At 41.0% G+C, this 22,931-nt stretch overlaps 1 protein-coding gene across 4 annotated transcripts in view; it reads right to left on the bottom strand.

Moving 5' to 3' along the window:
* Positions 1-22,931, bottom strand: part of TTC28 (tetratricopeptide repeat domain 28) — a 511,132-nt gene that overhangs the window by 185,181 nt on the left and 303,020 nt on the right. For all 4 annotated transcript variants that reach the window (XM_069961294.1, XM_069961296.1, XM_069961295.1 and 1 more), the window contains one exon: positions 21,297-21,804. In XM_069961294.1, the coding sequence (XP_069817395.1) occupies positions 21,297-21,804 (508 nt within the window). The remainder of the gene's footprint in view (positions 1-21,296; positions 21,805-22,931) is intronic.

Raw genomic sequence — 22,931 nt, 5'->3', positions numbered from 1 at the left:
CATTATAAATCTTATTTATGTCACGCATTTGGTTCTGTATAATAGCAGAGGTAATGTTTAATGCTTTCATTCTCCTTGCCTTTTCTTGTTTTTTATTTTCCACCCATCACCTACAGCTATAACCACTGTAGCAGCAGGACACACTTTTCAATAAGAAAAATAATTTGCTGTAGAGGAAGAAAATATATGTTCGCTATATGACAATATATGGTATCGTTCTACCGGGCTTATTATATTGCTTCTCAATTACTGGCAATGCGTTTCTGTTTGAGGTTGTTCTCTAACTCCTGTGGTGCAGCAGATTATAAAAGGAATAACTTGGCTTAATGAAGTAGGAATACAGAATATTGAAATTGGTATGAACTGAAAGCTGACATAATCCTAAAATACAAACCCAGCTACAGGTGTAGGCAGCTGTGACACTGAACACTTGGAACTATACCAAGTGTTTTGTTCAGTCTCCAATAGTCTACACTAGTGTTGAGCGAGCATGCTTGGATGCCGTTAGAAAACTGACGGCTCTACAAAAGTACAGTGGAACCTTGGCAGTATCGGACTGGAATACCAGTGGACCGGAGGATCCTCCGGTGGGCCCCCAGCTTTAGAACCTGCCCTAACACTGAATGACATGTTCTTCATTGGTGGGCCCCCAGGATCATTTCCTTTGGTGGGCCCCAGGTACCCTACTCCGACACTAAACCTTGGTTTATGAGTAACATGGTCTACGAGCATTTTGCAAGATGAGCGAAATATTTTTAAAAATTTTTAACTAGGTAAAAGAGTAAGTTTTTCTTAAATGAGCAACCCGTCCCGCTACTGCCTGTATCGGAGACCTGGTCAGGACATGAAGGAGGCACAAATACCTGGTGTAATCACTACACGTAGGGGCAGAGAGTTACCGAAAGAAACAGTGTGGAGGGAGGAGAAAAAGAAGAAGGCTGCTGAACCGCTGCATCGCCCTGGATGTCATGGACGACACTTCACCGGACGCTGCGTACACACAATATGAAAGCAGCTCAACATTTCGTAAAATTTTCACATCCAAAATTAATTTTTATTAAAATATTTAAAAAAAAAATATTGACAACTGGGTGTTGCCATTCCTTGTCGACTATGGCCCGATCATTTTAGTAAATCAGCTATACTGGACTTATTAGACCGCCCGATAATCGAGCAGTAAGGGCTGCATGGACATCATTAGCAATGTCCATGCAGTCCTTGCCCAAACACCTGATACCTTACCTCTCCCCGCTCCTGGTCTTCTCTCTTGTGCTCCACAGATAAGACCGGAAGCGGTGAGAGGTAAGGCATCCGGTGTTTAGGCAAACGTCAGCCATCGGCTGTGCATCGCTATTACACGTATTACACGGTTGGTGCCCGGTGATTTTAGGTCCAAACCTCAACCAGCGATCAGCTGATCATTGTTGTCATCTGCTGATCTTTGTCTCTATTACACGGAGCGATAATCACCCGAATCAGCTGTATTCAGACGATTATCGCTCTGTAAAATAGGACCCTAACTTCTAAGTGTCAATGATTTTCTTTTTCACTCTGAAAGGAGAAGGTACTTACCTCTACTTACAGGGATGGATATTTACTAAACCAATTCTTAATGATATTGAGATGTCTACTATTGTATGTCCAGTTATCTTACAATATAAGCATAAAAAACACCACTGGTTACCATTGTCAAGACCTATGTGTTTCTTTTCACTTTTAAAAAGACTGATGTATATTCTGAGCATAGGACGCCGTCTGATACATCTCCTTACAGCGATATCGGGAGACATGTTGTGGAGTGTTTTCTTCTAACCCGAGTGTTATTGCTCTTTTAAAAGAAGATTAAATGGCAACGCAATAAGAATAACTCGCCACACTGAATTTTTTAGCATATGTTTTGTCAGAGTGAATGAACCTTTAGTATTGCTTGAATGAAGCGGCAAATTGAGGCACCCTGCTGGCGGCTGCATATGGAAACAATTAATGACACGCCGTTAATAAATTACCACTGGCCAGATTAGCAGTTCCACTCACCCAGAAAACACAATACTTATGACATATGTAAAAGATGTCCCGTTCTGCGTGGCTATAAAACACACCAGATTTTTACTAAGTACATCGAGTACATTCTTGACTCATAGTCTCGGCAATCTCATAATAAAAAAAATATTATATATATATATATATATATATATGAACATTAAAGGGGTATTCTGGGGAAAAGTAGGAGATCGCATGGGGTCCAACCCCTGAACCCCCCGGGCACGGGACCCACAGCTCTATTCATTCCTATGGAGCAAACCCCTGAAACTCCCCCGGGCACGGGACCCACAGCTCTATTTATTCCTATGGGGCCAACGGAAAGAGCAGAGTACATCGCTCTTCTGGCGTACTCGGCTCTTTCCGATGCTCCATAGGAATGAATAGAGACCTGGGTCGAGGGCCAACCAGGGGCTCTATTCATTACAAAGTTGACGGGGTCCGATATGGAGAATGCTGAGGGGTTCAGGGGTTGGACCCCCTGCGATCTCCTACTTTCATTTTTCTCGAAATACCCCTTCAAAGGAGAAGTCCTGCAGATTGCGGAGCCCAGTGGGGGTCCCACGGCTGCTCCAGCCACTCACCATAGGCATGTGGAGAGGTAAGTTCCTACTTGTAATCATTTTCCCACCTCTCCCTGCACGCTAACGATTTTTAGAAATCGACAGACTTCTCCTTTAAGAATGTATTCACGTTGTGGATTGTGGTAGGTGACCTAAATTTCCCAACACTTGTAACATCCACCACTTCTGACAGTTTGATAGTTTCTAAGGCAATGCTTTCTAGATTCATCTGCTTCCAAGCCCATAAAAATGTAACCAATACAGAACTATAACTGGATTACTCAGTTTATTGAGGCCTCTGGTGGATACATCATACAATGGAATATTACAACCTGCATCACATCTGTCTAACTCTTACTGTTGTATATATGAGACCAACATATTGAAGCTACCGGTGAAATTTCCCAAAGGACTCAGTGGTGATTTGAGACGCATATTGGGTGATTAAGTGACATGTGAGCAAAGGTTTGCAAACTGGTTGTAAACAATAACGTCTAGTGAAATGGAACTTATTGTCTTGTAGTATCTGTTTATCTTTGGGCTCATGACCTATAGATTATCAGTGAAAGGCTTAAAACACATGCCCGAGTTCATCCTATGAAGCACAGCCCGCATGCTGGCCGAAACTCAAGAACACGCAGCTGTTAACGGGACTCGCAGCATCATAGTGTGTTATGATTAGTATTGAGTGCCTATGCTCGGTCGAGAATGGTACTCGATCAAACATTGGAGTGGCTCGATTAAGCTTGAGGCTCGACCAAGCACCACAGTGTGTCAGAACAGTAGCACGAATATTTAAACAGTATCGGAGTCTCTGGCATCATCATTCATGATGATGCCGAAGTTCCAAATGGTTAAACAGTACAATACAGAAAAAAACAACAAAAAGGCCATACTTACCTGTCCCCACTCCTCCTAATGCTCGCTGGCTCTGGTCCCTCGCTCAGTGACAACCCGCTCAGCCAGTCACTGACTGCAGTGGAATGAGGCAGTCAGTGAGCGAGGGGACCAGAGCCAGCATCGGAGGTCATCAGGAAGAGGAGCATGGACACGTAATAGGGCTACAGACTGCATTTTTTTTGTTTAATTTTTTGTAAATTTCATGATGACTTAATTGGATGTTTAAACAAAATAAGCAAAAATCTGATTAGTTTTTGGCAGGATTCTGACAAAAACTATAGACTGTATATAGTCTATAGACTGGCTGTTGTATATGAGCCTAGCCGCACCACAAGCTCAGCAGGATGTAAAGAATTGACCAAGAAATGATACAGTAAGTGTCACAACTGAAAAAGAGCTTCAATAAATATACTGTAGATGTCAATGTTCCCCTTTAAATTGTCTCTTGTACCTACTGGCTAATAATAAGAATGCTTTAATTGTATTTGCGTCAACTGATTCCACATCACTGATCACAATCTAAATTCCCCTATCTGTATGTTTTGGGAGGAAACCCATGCAAACACGGAGAGAACATAGAAATTCGGTGCAGATGTTGCCCTTAGTGGGATTTGAACCCAGGGCCCCATTGCTGCAAGGCTTCAGTGCTAACCAATGACCCACGGTGCTGCTAAGACTCCTATAGTTAAAATGTCTCTGATTGTTAATCATGGTATCCTCTTAGATATTATTTCGGTAATAAATAAATGCAGAAATGCATTAGAGTCAATTGACAATTCCCAGGAATATCAACCTGGACAGCGATATAATTTGTTGCTTGGCTTTAATGATCACCGATGTCATTGCTTTCCAATAAAAGTACAAGAGTAGTCAAAACACATGCTTGCACTGTAACCCTCCAACCCCCCCTCCTGCCATGACATCTGTTCCTCCTGCCAGCAGCAAAAGATGCTTCCCAGCTGTTTGGCTGACTGCAATGATCAAGGTCACCTCCTGACCTTTTTACCTTCCCTTATATCTTACTGCACTGCCTCCCTCCTGCTTACTTACTATGTCTCCTGCAAACCGTGATTTACTAACTTATTGCTCTGCTTGGCTGCTAAGAGAACAGCAATTTCTTCACTCATTTTCTGGATCTAAATGCAAAAAACAGAACTTAAAAAAGAAAAAAAAAGCCTCCTCTATGCGGGGAGTATAAGTTGTGTGAATCTGTTTTGTCTCCTCTGCTAAGATAGGGTTACATAACGTATAACGTTATATATCTCCTATTACAAAGTCTGGTTTCTTTGTGTTTTTTTTATACTTTTCATACTAGTATATTAAAAGTATGTAAGGTTGGGTTCACACTACGTTTTTGCAATTAGATTTTTTTTTCATGTTTTTGCCAAAAAAGGATGGAAAAATGGATGCATTTGTTTTCCCATTGATATTCATTATAAAAAAAACGGATCAAAACGCATCCGTTTTTTTAACATACACAAAAATAAGGTCAAGTACGTTTTGCTGTATGTAAAAAAAAACGGGCCCTAACTCAATACACATTTAGTAATTCAGATCTCATGGTACTTCATTCTATAGTAAACTATAACAGGTGGACCACTTGTACAAGCCCTTGATTGGCATCAAACACCCCCCATCTCCTATGCCCAAACATATGTTCCTATACCACAGTGACAATGCTGTAATGTAATGAAGCTGTGGCAATGTAAGTACAACACTGCATTACAACAAGATTACTAGTGATTTATTTGTGTGCTTTACGTTAAATGATAATTAAGTATTTTATCTAAACCTCGATGATGGACAATCCTGACGAGATCCCAGAAGTTTACTCATGAAGAAAAGTCTTCCAGCTTAATGGGACTCTAATCTAGAAGGAATTCTGCCGGAGCCTCACAGGCCTTCTTTAAGAATTAAACCAGCTGTAAGACCTGTCCTCTTTAACTATTATTACTCTAATAGCTTTCAAGCATTTCAAACATAAACTTTTGTGAACCGTTTTCACGTTTTCATGATAAATCTTCTACTGTGTGTTGTGAGTTATTCTACTGGTAGGACATGTCAGCACCTAACAATTAGAACCATTTGTGGTAGCTACAAGCAAAGATACTCTAACATTCTCGACTTTGCACGGGGCAAATCTCTGCTTTTCATTATGGCAGAACCTCTAACCCCATTTTACAAAGAGTTTATGCTTAAACGGATACATGATGCTTTACTGTATAACAACTATAATTTCCATCCTAACAAGATAGAACAGTAGAAGGAGATGGTGCCTTGTTTCTGTAGACTTATCTAAAATTGTCCAATCTTCCTCGCCTTGGTGTTTAAAATATAATGGCGAAAGGGGAACCCCTATTCATATTTCGTGGGACTATCCCAAAGTTAAACATTTTTGAGAGGAGTATTTAAAGGGAAGCCAACAGCACGGATATGCATACCAAGCAGTTTTTTGAAAAAAGGGTCTTTATTTTGGACTGACAGTGTCGCAGAGGTGGGTCTCTGAAAGTCCTATTCCACGGAGCGATAATCAGCCGTATTGGCCCAATTCGGCCAATTATCGCTCCGAGGAATAGAGACAACGATCAGCTGATGATCTTTACCTAAACATGTTGCAGGGCTTTTCCTGCGCTCCTTCTTCTCCTGGTCCCGTGCGCAGCAGCAGCAGCTTCAGTGCACCCTGTCTTAGCTGACAGACCACTCAGCCAATCACTGGCCAGGACCGCTGCGGGCAGTAATTGGCTGAGAGGTCTGTTAGCTCAGACAGTCCGCACCGCAGCTGTTGCTGCATGCGGGATCGGGAGGAAGAAGGAGCGCAGGAGAAGACCTGCAATATGTTTAGGTAAAATATGGTGCTTAAACAAGGGCTTCAAGGATATAGGTAACGATGTCCCTACAGCCCTCGCTAAACGATCATCGGCCCATTTAATAGGCTCAGTAAACGAGCGGCGATCTAGCAGATCAGCGCTTGTTTACATTATTGATCGGGCCCCCATTGGCCCGTGGAATAGGACCCTGACACTGTTTTCACCCGCCCCATTTTCCCGGCACCGCTCTTTCTTCAGGCCACCCCTGTCTCCTCCAAGAATGATTGACAGCCGGCTCATCTTCATCAACAATGAAATCCTGTACAGCCAAAGATCAGACGGCTGTGAATAGTTCTCCAAAGGAAAGCAAGGGAGGCCTGAAGACAGAGAGGTGGTCGGAGAGTGGCACTAGCACTAACATTGTCATAGACCTCTGTGACACTGTATGTCCGAAATAAAGATCCTTTTATCCAAAACCACATGATCACAAAGACAAACTAAAGGTACCTACAGGATGCAGGCTTAGTAGATAAACTAGCAGCAGAGTTATCCTCCATATTGCGAATCATTATCAAGTTATCTTCCATACGAGCCCTGTAAAATTAAATTATTCCTGGTATTTCTAAACATGACGATAAATGTACCTCTTCCAAAGACTGCAACAGTAACATTGCCCCCCTGGACTAAGTAAAATCTGAACTGAATTGGATAATTATCTATAATCGCTTACATATTATAGTCATTAATAAAGAAGAATTGTTCTATACGATCTGGCAACCATTATTGGATTATTCCATAGTCACATTTAGACATCACCCGGTAAAGTCCACAGAAGTAGAGCCAAAAGCTTTTGGGGTTTAGGGTCACCTCACTGATATAAACTAAGCCTAGTTTCATTTCTAAGTTTTGCATCAGTAAACTTCCCAAAATATTGATAACTTTGTAAAGAACATTGCATCCAGCACTTTTAAGGCCAATGTGAGAATAGGCTTCATATCCCATAGATTACACTATGAGCTAATGTTTCAATAACCAAGAAATCAATTTCCAGGAATAAACTATGTTACTGCTTTGAACTAAAAAAGATCAAACCTAAAACATGTGGCATTTCAATGTAAGTCAAAGAGCTTTCCCAATCACTTTTTCTACTAGAACAAAGTAGACACCACATGGGTATTAAGTGGGCAATCATATATGTTAATAGTTAATTAATAGTCTTTCTGCCTATTAAAGATTCCAAAATCTGCACTGAGGGTTCCCAAGAGCACAGTGGCCTCCATAGTTCTTAAATGGAAGAAGTTTGGAATAACCAGAGCTGCCGCCCCACCAAACTAAGTATTCATGGTGAAAGGGCATTGGTAAGAGAGGTGACCAAGAACCCAATGGTCTCTCTGGGTGAGCTTGAAAATTCCTATGTGCAGATGGGACAAACTCCAAAAAGTTCAACCATCAATGCAGCACTCCACGTATCTGTGGCTAGAAAGAAGCTTCTTTTTACATGGGTATTTCAAAAAATAAAAACTTGTCCCCTATCTGTGAGGCACAGGGAAGGGGGTTTCATCACACTGGGGATGGGCCAGTCCACCTCCAGTGCTTCAGGCCAGGCCAGTGACCAGGAATAGACCAGCGCCATGCATGGGAACCAGGCTGCGATTCAGGACAGCAGTATCGGCATCCCTGTGCCAGTGCAGGTCTATTGATTTTAAAATCTTAAAGCGATGTACCTGCTGGTACATGCTCTTTAAAAAATAAAAACAACCATACTCACCTGTCTCAATCCCTCATCGATACCACTGCAATGGCACCTGGTCCTTGCTGCGCTCCGCTGCTTCCTCTGACTAGTTGTTCCCACAGGAACTGCATTCTCAGTCAATCATTGACTGAGTCAAAGGGTCACTAGCCTTAATCAAGAGATTAAGCTTCAGTATGACCTAATCTAAAAATAAAAGTGATGAGCGAAACTCGAGCATGCTCGGGTTCGTCCCAACCATCGGCAAACCAACTCTCGGCATTTGATTACCAGTGGCTGAAGAAGTTGGATGCAACTCTAGGGAGTTCTGGGAAACATGGATACAGCCATTGGCAGCCTTACCTAGGGTTCATCCAGACCAGAACTCTCGCCATTTGATTACCGGTGGCTAAAGAAGTTGGATGCAACTCTAGGGAGTCCTGGAAAACATGGATACAGCCATAGGCAGCCTTAGGGCTGTATCAAACTTTTTCAGTCACCGGTAAACAAAAGCCGAAAGTTTGGGTTCAGACGAACCCAAGAGTACTCGAGGTTCTCTCATTTCTAATAAATAGCCCAACATACTTCTTGTACAATGCACTGACTGACTAATTTCTAAGCATTATACACTCAGCAGTTCTGTTCTGTGACCTTGTGTGGTGTACCACCTTGCATATGTTGTCACCTCTTGATGTTTCCACCTCCCCGTAATAACACTTACAAATGACCATCTCTAGCAGTGAAGAACAGTCATATATTTTCTATTCTTTATACAGTGCTATTGTAGATCATATCACTACTAGTAAAAAAAAAAAATAACCACTGATGGTGCTAGGTCCACTGGCATTGAGCACACTCCATTCTATCCTTGTTTGCACTATTTTAGCAACGTATGCGCTTGAAATTTTTTAATCCATCCTTTAAATATACAAAATGTCTCAATGCAATAAAAATATGTAATTCTTAGCTCCTTACAGATGATAGGTATTTGCTTACATTACCTAATCCCTAATGTTAGTTATTTGGTTGGCTCTCTGTCAGAATGATCTGACATTACCAGGTTTATACTTCAAGGCTTCACATTGCTAAGGGTAATATCAAACAGTCTGGCATTTAAGAATTCTGCTTAAGATTTACACAGCGCTTACTAAACCTGATTAGGCACTCCAGAAACTAAATGGCATTCATCCATATTATAATTTCTATCTGAAATCAAGCAGGCTTGACATCGAAAACACCAATACTTTTAGGTTTTTTGCTGTTTTTGAAAGTTTTAAGTGCTTTGTGTCCCTTTCCAATTATTTCATTTTGACTATTATTTCATTTTATTTGAAGATCAGCAAAAATTTTGATGAAAGGGGGGGCAGATACATTCTCATAGCACTCTTCTATTCACTATATGCCATTCAATGAGCAGTTGCTATTCTTTGGAATGCTTTGGAGACCTGATCGTTAAAACGCTCCAGCGGTATACCACTTAAAATAACAAAGCGATAGGAAACTGGCCCTTTGGGATGAAGTTACCATTTACTTTTGCCTTAGAGTTTTATTATTTTTGACCACAAAGAAACATACCAGGCATCCTCTGAACTGCGAAATATGGATAACGTCCCACCAATGCGGCCAGAACTTGACAAACAAGCGAATTTGGCATATGGGCTAATTAAACATATATCAATGGCTTCAGAGGAAGCCAATTATTAGATATTTTCCGAATCCCCTCGACACAGTCAGACAAGGTAGAGCCGTAGTTGACATGCCAGATCATCTGAAGCCATCTGCTTTCCCAATGTCGACAGCATGGGGCTTCTGGTAGAAATCCAGACATCCCTGTTGCACAGGACTGAAAACTTGCAACACGCATCAAGTCTGTTAAACTCAGTTTTCTGAAACATAGAGCAATATTATGTTTCCCCTTGGACCACTTCAACAGCTGCATGATGTTTTTGTGCATTCTCAATTCTACAATGCACCAGAGACCACATTTTAAGCGCCATTCCAACGAACCCACTGAAAAATTAACTACGCTTTATCGGTTTTCTCTGAAAACTTTTCTAACCGAAATGAAACACATTTAACAATGTAGATATCTCAGTGTTAAAGAGTAGTTGTTCTTAGCACCTACAGGACGGCAAGCCCGAGAAAGCATTCAGAGTATCCAAAGTGTCAGGTAATTGTCTCGTACTAGACATAGATCTTTTTGTATAATCTTCATTTGAATTTCACTTCAGGGTCAACAGAAGGCTGTGACCACATAATACACAGAGTAAATGGCCTAGTTCTTTACCTGGAGGCTATGTTCACACTTAAAACAATGTGTGAAGAGATAAAAAAACAACAACAACAACAAAAGGTTTAAATAAAGAGCAAGATCACTATTTTTACGCTCATACTCAATTACGGCCATCTTTGTCTACTGCGTTTGCACTGGTGGTCTATTCCCCACAGACTTTACACATTACTACATTGAAAATACGGCCGTATTTTTCACATAAAACTATGACAGGATTTTGCCTTTATTTTGCTGTGTGTAAATAACAGCGTAGTGTTAGGCCATGTTAATGCACAGTATGAGACCGGCCGTTCAATGAATTCCGGCCGCAGAAAACTGACATGTCAGTTATTTGCGGCCCCGAATGGGATCCCAGCCGGAGCGCATTCGATGTGTATACGCTCTGGCCGGGGTCCCATAAAGAAACAGGCATTGTTCCACCGCGCCAAAAGTATGGCCGTTGTTGCCATCGGCAACAACGGCCGTACTTTTACGTAGTGTGAACATAGCCTCATACAGGACTGTGAGTGAGAGAATGGACGGATGAGTGCAGAGAATGTGCCACTTTTTTTTTTTTTTTTTTGGGCGGCTGCTATGTTAAGTGTTCCTTTAAACTTAATATGATCACTATCTAGCAGAAAGCTATGGCGTACCTTTACAATGAAAGATGAAACTTAAGGATAGATTTTTCTTTATTCTAGACTACCGAGTTCACATTTATGCGTGTAGTATTAAAGGATAAGAGTAAGTTATGCCTGGTATGCTACAAATATTTCACCAGGAAACTGTGGCTACAAAGTACTTTTTATATGGCGGTGACTAATACTATTCAGCTTTAATGAAGGGCTAATGCGATTACTGGAGAGACTGGAGCAGACACGGTTGTTTTCTTTGCCATCTTAACAAGAACGTATCGCCTCACAAACCAGCCGACATCTCACTGATAGGAACGTATTATCTCAGTCTTCTCTTACTGTTGCCTTGTCTATGATATTTTACATCAGTTATGAGTACACCGCCACTAACAGCCCATAATCCTGTCACAAACATTTAATCGGGTTACCGCAATCATGTACAAAGTGGACATCTCTTCTCTGCTATACAGAATCAATGACCACAGGAGTAATTTCTATGAACTAAAGTAATAGGACTGTGGAAATTAACTGTGCTGACCATGTTTATCTGGCTGGTGTACTGTGCGCCTCTCAGTATATCCGATGTGGGACATGGGGATGACGCTTTGTGTTAGACCAGCATACTTGTACGACGGTCTTTATAAATGTCTCCCCAAAAGTGTACGGCATAGTGTCTATCGGCTATATCATCCTTCTCCTCCCACTTTCTAAAACTTAACAAGGGTAAAACAAAAACCAATCTTTTTCGCCCATTTTGCTTCACCCCCATCTAATCTCTCAATCACAATCAACGGCTACACTCTGTCTCCTGTCCCCCATGTCCACTGCCTTGGGGTCACCATTGATTCTACCCTGTCAGTTTCACCGCACATTCAGACCCTGGCCACCTCCTGCCGCCTTCACCTCAAAAATATTTCCTGAATCCGCCTTTTTCTCTGCCATGATTCAACAAGACTGTTGGTACATGCTCTCCTTACCTCCTGCTTGGACTACTGTAACATCCTCCCCACTAGCTCTGCTTCTCCTCTCTGCCAATCCCTTCAATGGTTCCCAATTACCCAACAAATTCATTTTAAATTGTTGACCATGACATACAAGGCCATCCACAACCTGCCCCCCCCCCCATATATCTCTGACTTTATATCCTGCTACCATCCCTCACGCTACTATCCGCCATGACTTTCATTTTTCTTGTTCATACTTGTTCCACTGCGGAGCTCTTGCTTTTGAAGGTCTTGATGGTGGTTGAGAGCCTGATGTTTCATGGTACTGAGTTCTAGAGTATCGGGGAAGCTCGGGGAAAATCTTGGAGGTGATTGTGTTAGGGTATGTTCACACGGAGTAAAAACAGCGGAATCCCGTCTGTCCCACATTATCTCAATGGGAGGACTCGCACGCCTCCGCTTCCAGCGTTCTCCGCTAAAAGAATTGACATTTCAATTCTTTGCGTGGAGAGCAGCGGGAGTCGAGGCGTGTGAGCTCTCCCATACAGACACTTAGAGACACTGAGGCAGACGGGATTCCGCTGTTTTTGCTCAGTGTGAACATACCCTAACACAATCACCTCCAAGATTTTCCCTGAGCTTCCCCGATACTCTAGAACTCAGTACCATGACACATCAGGCTCTTACCCACCATCAACACCTTCAAAATCAACCTGAAAACCCATCTCTTTAAACTAGGTTAAAACCTACAATAACAGCATTGTAATAGAACACAGCTCCATTGTTTGTCTTCCGTATGGTTCTGCATGAAATCAGCGGCATACTGAATTACAGTATGGGCCTATAGAACTTCTATGGGTGCTGTATTTTATCTCTGTACACAGCACAGGGAGGTAATATGGCAACGTGCATGAAACCTATGACCTTATTTTAGAGAACGCCAATGATAATTGCCTAAGGTCAGATCTGGAGTATGCTATCAGATGTGTCAAGGTATGTTTTGTTCTATAAAAATTTCCCAACATGAGTGAAAGATAAAACGTGACTCTAGAGAGATATAAGGTATTACAGATAAAATGTGTATGAGTGTAAAATTATCAGTGTAAAAACAATGAATGACTCGAAAAAAATGTCAAAAACAAGCAAACAAATCCTATCAGATTCCCATAAACCTCCCTTAAGAACTATATGGCTATGTTCCCACAATGTAAAAATAAGTGCAAATAATAGCTGTTATTAATGGCCGTGATCATTAATTTCTTAACGACCGCTGGTACGCCTTTTTATGGTGGGCCGACAGTTGTTACATATAGCGCGGGCTCAGGAGCTGAACTCACACTATATGTTGCAGCTGACATTTGTCTGCAATACCGGGAGCGGATTTCAGCTGCAAAAGCATAACATTTATCAGTGTATACAATCTAATAATTGCATACTATAGCACCATAGGGGGACCTAAAAAAAATGTGAAAAGGGAAAAAAAAAGTTTTGAAAAGGAACCAATTAGCACAATTGTGCTAATCTGGTTCCCTGCAGCACAGTATAGAGCTATTGTGCAGCTATGGTTGGTACACTCCACAAGCTGCACAGTAGCTCTATATTGTGCTGCAGGAAACCATATCAGCACAACCCCCTTTGCTCATTTTTAAAATAAAAAACATAAAAAAAACCCACAAAAATGTTTGATATCTCTGTGTGTGTGCAATTATCTAAATTAAAAAAAAACTCAATTATCCCGCACGGCGATCAGCATAAGTAAAAAAAAAAAAAACACCAAATGCCAAAATTGCTGATTTTTGGTAATATTCACACCACATACATTTGATATTTAACAATGACTGACACAGAATTCGTCTGTAGCTTTCTCCAGGGAATAATCTACTTATCTGAATGCACTTTATAATGACCAATGCTTTAATGATAACTGGGATTGTGTACATGAGCGAATCGTCTAATGAAGATTTACCATTTGAGCGTCCAATGACACCTCTGAAACATATGAGGATTTTTTTAAAAATTTTATTGACCACCATTGCCTTGCTGTTTTTGTTGCAGCCATTTAAGGGCTTATTTAACTAAAGCATGGCCTGGCTGTGACCCTAGAGAACAGGGATTGATCTAGTGAAGACATGAAATAGTAACACAAATTGTAATATCCTCTTCCAGTGCATACAGTTCAGTCTGTCAGATGAAAACAGCTAAGGTGCTACTGGGGTCATTAACTAGAGAATGAATCTCCTGTATTAATTATTCATATTCCGTGCGGGTTGTATACCCAAGTGACTTACATGATGAAAGAATTTGCTTTTTGATCAATAAAAACGCTTTTAGCTTAAAACTAAATGAAACGCCCAATTACAGACGCTGGAAGATAAAAAAAAAACTTGACTGTAGCATCGCAGTAGAAATCCCTTTTAATGCACTAAAAACAAATTGTATTTCTAGAGATATTAGGCAGCTGGTGCCAGTTGGCGACTGTAGCATCACCCAACTGACTACATTCATGCGAACGCCTCTTTTAAATGTCTTGAACAAGAATATTAGGAATACTTCATTTTGGCTAATATTTTCTATTTTCCCTTTCCATACCCCTCTCTCTTTCAGTAGTATAGTCTGTATGTCTTGTCCGTGCCTGTTCAGATCTCAGGGCAGTCCTCTGTCTGTAAAATACGGCTGATTGTGCACTTTTGGCCATGATTCAGAGCCTGAGTTTTATGTTTCCTTTGCACCAGTCTGAATTCTGTCTTATTCCAGCAAGTTCTGTGTGGTCATTGACAGGTGTCTACTACACTCGTAGGCTTCTGCTAGCCTAGTCCTGGTTTTATTTGAGTAGCGATGGACAACTTCCTTCGCCACTTATCTCTATTTCTTGTCACTCTGTGTTCTGTGTGGTCTGGATGACAGAGGGCTGGTCCAATCACACCCTGGACTGGGACTCATTTCATAAGAAGTCCACTTCACTTGTGCTTTGGGACCTTAATTGAGACCTTAAAGTCTCTTGTAGAGATGACATTTCATAGTGGATTGTCTTGCTTGGAATTTTGACCTCTTTGCTTGTCCTTCTGACCTCCACATTTGCTTGTAGTTCATGTACCTGTTCTGATATCTCTGGTTTGACCTGCAGCTGCCTGACCATTCATTCTGTGGCGACTTCAAACCTTTGCTTGAGGTTCTGCCCATTCCATAGACTCAAAGATATTTTCCAGCGAATTCCGCCGTCCTCCCAAAGAAGTGACATGTCAATTCTTTGGGCGGACAACGGAATCTGGCAAATATCCAGCATATATTATTAAGTCTATGGAATGGGCAGAACTTCAAGCGGAGGCTGCCCAGCGTAATCCACGTACCCTTAGTCTGTCTTCTGTCTTTTAACCTACCCAGTGCAAGACCAGCAAACAGGTTTGGGCTCACACTGTCTGTCTGTCCCTGTATTCCATCCAGGTCCTGGGGTCCCTTACACTATCACTATTCCTGCCAAAAATACATTACCCAATGGATCCCATTATATGTCAGAGTGTATGTAAAGACTCTTGAGGATGGAACATGACTAGACCGGTCATTGGCCTTGTTTCCCCTTTGTGAATGGAAGCCACAACACTAGTGTGAACAGAGCTTTAGATAGCTAAAGAATACTGTGAAAATACAATACACTGTAGACAATTTGGCACAGGCTTTTCCGCAGTCCAGTATTTTCCTGAGGGGGATACCGCTTTCCTTTGTCACTCAATCTTAATGACGCCACTGAGATTTGCTTATTGCTTAACTGCTATGGAGGAATAAGAATACAATTTTTGACCAAAACTGAATAATCAACGCTGGTCAATGTCAATTCTTCAATGCTTTAGTTACAAGGTGCGGTTTACATTAAACAAACGCTATAAAGGGGTCTTCCCATCTGAACATTTAAGGGTATATGTTATTAATGAGCCATTCACAGAGTGGCGATACAAAAAGAGGTACAAAAAGGGGTTTGGTTTATGTAGACCTTTATCAAACAGCCCGATAATTTTGGCACATTTAAAGGGAAACTATCAGCAGGCTAGACCAATCTAACCTGTTGATATGTTCCTATTACGCACGGGGCATTGAGGATGAAGAAAAGTTTTTACCATCATCCTCGAAACTGTTTATGTGCAGTTTTTAGTTTAACTAGGCTAGTATGGTGGTTTGAAGCACTGGGGATGGGACTACCACCGCTCAGTGCACTGATCTGGCCATCCTTCTAACACATGAGTGGAGCCACCTGGGGGATGGCTGAATTGGTGCACTAGAGGCTGTAGTCCCGCCCCCAGAGCTCCAAACTACTGTACTAGCCTAGAGATTGAACTACAAACTGCACGGAAACCGCTCCAAGGATGAAGGTAAGAAACTTACCTTCATCATCAGCGCCACATGCGCAAAAGGATCATATCAGTAGGTTAGATTCGTTTAACCTGCTAATAGTTTCCCTTTAAAGATTGTTTAGTCTAAGTTTGCACTTAGACAGTTTAAGTAAATGTGGGTCATTGTGTATAGCTCATCAGTACATGTTGCCCAGAAAACCCCCTTTAAGACATACTGTACAAAGTGGATATGCCATTAATATCCCATAGATGCAGGTCACACACACATCTGAAAATCGTGTGATCACCTCTGAAGGACCACTACAAGGACTCAAACCCAGAATAAGCAGGAATTTAAATGAATAAACAACAAAATGCTCCTGCTCTGTAACATGCTGCCTGCTGCTATGCCTGCTTCAGTACAGTGAGATAGGTATAAAGTGAGTGTTTGGTTGGATAGAAAGTAGTTTATGAGCAAAACTTTTTTTGTGTACAGTTTTATAGAAAAGAGGAGTAGACTATGTTTTTTCAGTACAAATAGTATGCCATAGCCTAACATATCTGGACACTGGGGGCATTTATCATGGCCTATCTGTGTATCTGTACACCGCTCTTTCCTAAATCCTTGCCCCTATGCCCAAAATGCTAGATATATCGGAAGGTGAACACCTCTCCGTAAATCTGCGGATCTGAGGCTGCCGTACAGCAGTTTCAGAAATCAAAATAATCTCTGGAGCTGGCATATATTTTTGCCATGTATCATAGGAAACTCAGGTGCTGGAAGAGGCCATACCACCACTGCGCCTTGCTGGGCCCTCCCTGATGTGCCCCCATGAGGTATGTAGGGTGTACGTCGTCGAAAAGTTGCAGATTTTTACACAAACCATTTGTTTTTTTGCAAACATATGTCAGGCACTGGGTTAATACCTCATATGTTCTTCTTATCTTTGCAATGATTTAAGGAGAAGCCCGGAGGCGGCCTTTTTTTTTTCCAAAAGAGCCGGGAAGGAGGTGGCTGAACGTGACAACAGGCACCTCCCTCCTCGGCTCCAGAGCTGGGGTCCGCTGTCCTTCGCTCTGGTTCCCCGGCCGCTTCCTGGTCTGAGCAGGGACCTGGGTTGTGACGTGTTAGTCCTGCTTAGCCAGTCAGCGGCTGTAGCAGGGTCCCACCTTGGCTGCTGACTGGCTGAGCGGTCCTGACACATCACAACCAGGGGGCCCCGCCTAGACCAAGAAGCAGCCCTGGGAACCAGGAACTGGAGAGGACAGCGGACCCTAGCACTGGTGCCAGGGAGGTAGGTGCATGTTAGCTCTTTTGAAAAGTAAAAAAAGGCCGACCCCGGACTTCTAGACAATTAAAAAATAAACTGATATGTTACTTGACACCCTATTCTCCTGAGTGATTACAGTCTTCATGCAGCACTAAAGAATATATTGCCATTTTACTATATGAGCAAAAAGGGGAGAAGAGAGAAAAAAGCATATATATATATATATATATATATATATATATATATATATATATATATATATGGAGAGAGAGACAGAGAGACAGAGAGAGACAGAAAGAAAAAGAGTGGTAATGTCGCAATTACACTAAAAAGATTTTGCCATGTCTCTTGCTATGTCAGTGATGGGTGAAGAGCTGTACCACTCATAAATATGCACCACATCCTCCAAAAATATTAATGACTATTTCTGACACAGCGTTGTGTTTGAAGAATAGGCGGCAAGTTGTCTAATATTTTTCTCAATTATAAGACAATTTAACTGAACTAGCTACTTTCATTAAAATCAAGGGTCTGACAGTTCCACCTTAATAATATGTCCTTTGAATTTGCTGTGATTGCTCTAGTACAAGGGCTTCTCTAGACTGCAATTAGCATCTAGAAATTAAAGAGAGAGGAGAGGATCCCATTTTCCAGGAGATCAGATCTGACCAAACTAATGGCTGAACAGAGAAAGAGAGAGAGATGCCCTGTTTTCTACAGAGCTTGTGGTGGGTATGTGCTTATGCTTAGTAGCCAATCTGAAGAAGCAGAGTTTGTCCCACCAAGCTTCAGGGACTCTTTTTTTCTGCTGATGAGGTCCTAGGGCGTGGTACACTAATATAAAATCCCATAAAAATCATTTAGTAATAGGGATGAGTGAACTTTTAAAAAATTTGGTTCAGCAGGTTTGCTAAACTTTGAAGCAAAGTTTGGGATCAATTCGGACTAACCCAAACTTTTCTTAATTCTATAAAATAATATAATTTATATTATGCTGTGAGAAAACATGCTATGATAATATATACACAAAACAAGCCAGCAGTATAGAAAGCAACAGACACAATTGCTTTCTACCCTGCCAGTTTGTTTTGAGTATATTTACTTATCACAGCATCGTCCCAGTGTTGCTATTTTTTCATTGCTGTCCTGAGTAAATATAACACCGTAGGAGAATACAAGGGGAACTCAGACAGGTAAACATAGGCTCTTTTTAGTTTTTTATGTGTATTAAATTGTTCTGCCGCCATCTTTGCAAACCAGTTACAAACTTCGTTGGAAAACGAACCGAACTTTTTGCAAAGTTCATAACGAATCTCGGTTTCTGAAGATCCGTTCACTCATCTATTTATTACTAATAATAGCCTTTTCTTACAAGGCCATAAAAAAAAACATTGTAAACCGTGTTTAAATGAAATAAATACATGAAAATATTAATTTCATTATGAAAAACGCTGTAGCAAAATGATGACAGAACATGTGATATTCATCCACCCACATTACAGAGCAGACAGACTCACAAATACAAAAATACATAGTTTTTCCAAACCCCAATGGATTTCAAAGCAGCCAAATAGTCTTGGTGTGAGCAAGCTTAACAGAGAAGCAAAGACTGATATTAATAAAAAAAAAAAATCTCTGTGCTACTAATATTCCTAGACACATTTATTATTAAATTTCATGAATAGCACAGCATCATTTGATCAACAGCATGTGTCGGAACCGAATAATATGTAGCACACTTGAATTCAATTTAATGGGAGTCTCATTTATAACATGTTTGCTAAGCCCATGCATAAGGAAATAGATGGCCAAAATTAGGTTTCTATATTGTTGCAGATATTCAAGACTCATCCAGTTGTGCAAATGTTATAATGAAATCTGTGAATTTAATACCGTCAGCAATTTATTCTTTACACGCTAGATTCAAGCCAGGCACAGATAATAGCACAAGCAAAAATTCTAGAGTCTTCAATAATAATCTTATTATATACAGAGGCAACATGGTTTCACTGTGATTACTAACTCATTTAGAGAGACTGTCCAATGGCGGATATTGTATCCTAACCAATGTTCTGGGCAGCTGTCTAGCGATAACATGCTTTAAAGCTGTGTGACCGTTATGATCACACATCGCTCTACAAAAGTGTTGGCGTTGTTCATTAGTGACATGTCATTAACCTTTCAGCACTCAGGATTTCTGAGAAAAATACGCGGCCATGGTACTAGTCTTAATGATTTCTGTTGGCGGAAGGTTTGCCAGGATGTATAGGTAGGGTTGAACTGGGAGGAAACAATTAGTGTTTTTTTTTTTACATGGTAATGCATATATATATATTGTAAGGCAGCGGCTGGAAAAGTCTGCAATGGTATATATATCCCGGCCAGGTTCTTGGTATATACCTGGAGAGACGCAGGCGCATGTTACAAAGGTATGGAGCCTTGGTGAAATAAGAGCCTTTAGATGGTGTCAGCGGTGTTAGGCAGCTGATACGTATTACTTTACTGAAAGAGTAGTAGATGCTTGGTAGAAACTTACAGCAGATGTGGTAGGTAAATGTACAATAAGTGAATATAAACCTGCCTGGGATAAACATATATCTATCCTAAGATAAGAGGAAAGGAAATACTAAAAGGGCAGACTAGATGGACCCAGTGGTCTTTATGTGCCGACAATCTTCTGTTTCTATGGTCCCGAATTCTGATTATTTTTGATATGATGAATTGTTGCATGTATGTTTTCCTGTCTAATATACCTTTACTTATCACCGGGCTAATGTAGTCATATTTTACCAAATGCCCACTTCTTTCTCTTTAGCAGCTACTAGTCCAGAAAAATTCACAATTTTGCTTCTGGTCACCAGAGCTTCACCCACATTCATCACACATTCATAGTCTGCAATACTGCCTACTCATCCAATCTTAAAGGGAACCTGTCACCCCCCCGTGCCGGTGTGACAGGCTCCCGACCCCCCGTTAGAGCCCCCTATACTCACCTGATGAGTCCAACGCTCATAGAGAATGACAGGAGAGTCCAGCGCTCCGTCATTCTCTATGAGCGTTGGACTCATCTCTCAGCGCGCGCGCCGGGCTGCAGCGGCTGAGATCTCCGTCACCTGACCGGATCCAGAAGCGGGATCAGGTGAGTATAGGGGGCTCTAACGGGGGCTCGGGAGCCTGTCACCCCGGCACGGGGGGTGACAGGTTCCCTTTAATGTGGCCATGCACTTTATATACTGTAGATAGCTGTCGGCTGAACACTCTTTTGGCCAACAGCCAATTTCTTAAACACAACCACACATCTAGTATACACAATCAGATTGGCATTCTCTATGGCAACAGAAGAATAGACAGCTGCCAGACTCCGACATGTCCAATGCTTCACCTGGCATCTTCTTATGGGGGGATGCCTCCATATACATTAATACTAAAAGCTGAACACTGTCACTTTCCAAAAACTCTCATTGATCTGAAATGTAATAACCACCATGTATAAAAATCTATGCTCATCATAAAATGGCCAAAGTATAAGAGTAATATCATATATAGACTCCATCCACCAATCTATTCAATTGGAAATGGTTTGGAAGTTGCTCATTGTGTTTGGTGGACATCTCTTCATACCTATTCCTAATTATTTGAAAAGGAAGACTATTTACGGAAATAAAGGAGAACATTAAAAGGTGTATGGTATGGGAAAATCAATCTAACCATGGCCAATTAATCTGTTTAATTTCATTACAAAGCTAAAAAAGAAACCTTGTGAAACAATTTGGAAGAACACTGAAAATTTTTTAAAATTGTAATGGCACTTACCTAAATTGGAAGAAGCTCTACCCTCGGCTGCCCGGTCTTTGAGACTTTCAGCAATAGACAGTTGTTGCTCATGGTATTGTTTAGCCCTCTCCAAGTCTTGCATACAGCGTGCAGCGTGACCCAAGCCGGCGTAGGCACGCATCTCAATGGACTTTTCAGATAACTCCTGCGCAAGTTCAAGAACATGGTTGTGGTAGGACATTGCCTTGTCAAAGTTTCTCCTGTAGTGAAAGGCACTGCCAAGGTTACTGTACGCCCGGGCCTCTTCCCTCTTGTTGCCAAGTTCCTTTGCAATCTTCAAATGTTGTTCATGGCAATGAACTGCATTCTCAAAGTCCCCCATTGCAATGTAGACGGCACCCATGTTCCCCAGTTCTCGAGCTTCAGACAGTTCATCTTTGGATTGTTTAGCCAGGAGAACGCATTGCTTGTGGCTGGCCAGTGCATTAGGGTAATCGCCAATTGCAGTGTAGACATGACCCAAGCTGCTTAAAGCAGATGATGCTGCCTGTTAAAATAATGGGAAAAATGTAGTTAATGCAATATAATTGATTTTTAAAGGGTTGTCCAGTATTTGAAAAAATAATCTGCTTTTTTTTTTTTTTTTTTTTAACACAAACAGTGCTACCCTTGTTCATAGGTTGTGTCTGATACTGCTCATTCCTTTTTAAAGGTAACCTGTCACCAAGACAATGCTATCTAATATATTACCATAATGTTATAGAGCAGGAAGAACTGAGCAGATTTTTATATATATATATATATATATATATATATATATATATATATATATTTATTTATTTGAGGGAAAAGATTCAGTAACATGTTGATTGAAATCCCTGATCATTCTGTGGTAAGGAGTCCAGTGGGCGGTGTCACTCAATGGACTGGACTCTTTAGCATGGAAACATCAGAGATTTCAATCAACAAATTGCAAGTTATACTGAATCATTTACCATATAAGATATATATCAATCTGCTAAGCTTCTTCTGCTCTATAACATGATGCAGATAGCTTAGGTAGCTTTTTATGGGGACAGGTTCCCTTTAAAGGGGTTGTCCAGTAAAAATCTTTTTCTTTCAAACTGGTTTCAGAAAGTTATATAGAGTTGTACTTCACTTTTATTTAAAAATCTCAAGTCTTCCCATACTTATCACCTGCCATACGTCCTGCAGGAAATTTTCTTTTCATGCTGACATAGTGCTGACATCTCTGTTCGACAGGAACTGTCCAGAGTAGGAGAGAGAGGAGTCCAGAGTAGGAGGAAGATTTGAGATTTTTAAATAGAAGTAAATTGCAAATCTATATAACTTATTGAAACCAGTTGATTTGGAAGAAAAATATTTTTGCTGGATAAACCCTTTAAGTAAATAGAACTAAACTGCAACTCTAGACATGGTCCATGGACAACTGTGACCAGTAAAAAAGAACTTTCCTTCTAATTTCGTAGGGTGAGTTTAAAAGGAGAACAAAAGACACTCTGTTCTTGTACTTCATCCTGAAAGGATATGTGAGACGCAGTCAATTTCTATTGTTTATAAAGTCCATCAGCCTTTCTAATGCAAGCCAGAATATAGCCAAATGACTTTTAAAAAAAAAACTGCTAATTTTTGACTTTCTAGTATTGTCTTGTT

The sequence above is a fragment of the Dendropsophus ebraccatus genome, chromosome 3 (assembly GCF_027789765.1).
Source record: "Dendropsophus ebraccatus isolate aDenEbr1 chromosome 3, aDenEbr1.pat, whole genome shotgun sequence".
NCBI classification, from domain to species: domain Eukaryota; kingdom Metazoa; phylum Chordata; class Amphibia; order Anura; family Hylidae; genus Dendropsophus; species Dendropsophus ebraccatus.
Note: the sequence above shows the minus strand (reverse complement) of the source record. Positions and strands in the feature narration are given on the sequence as shown.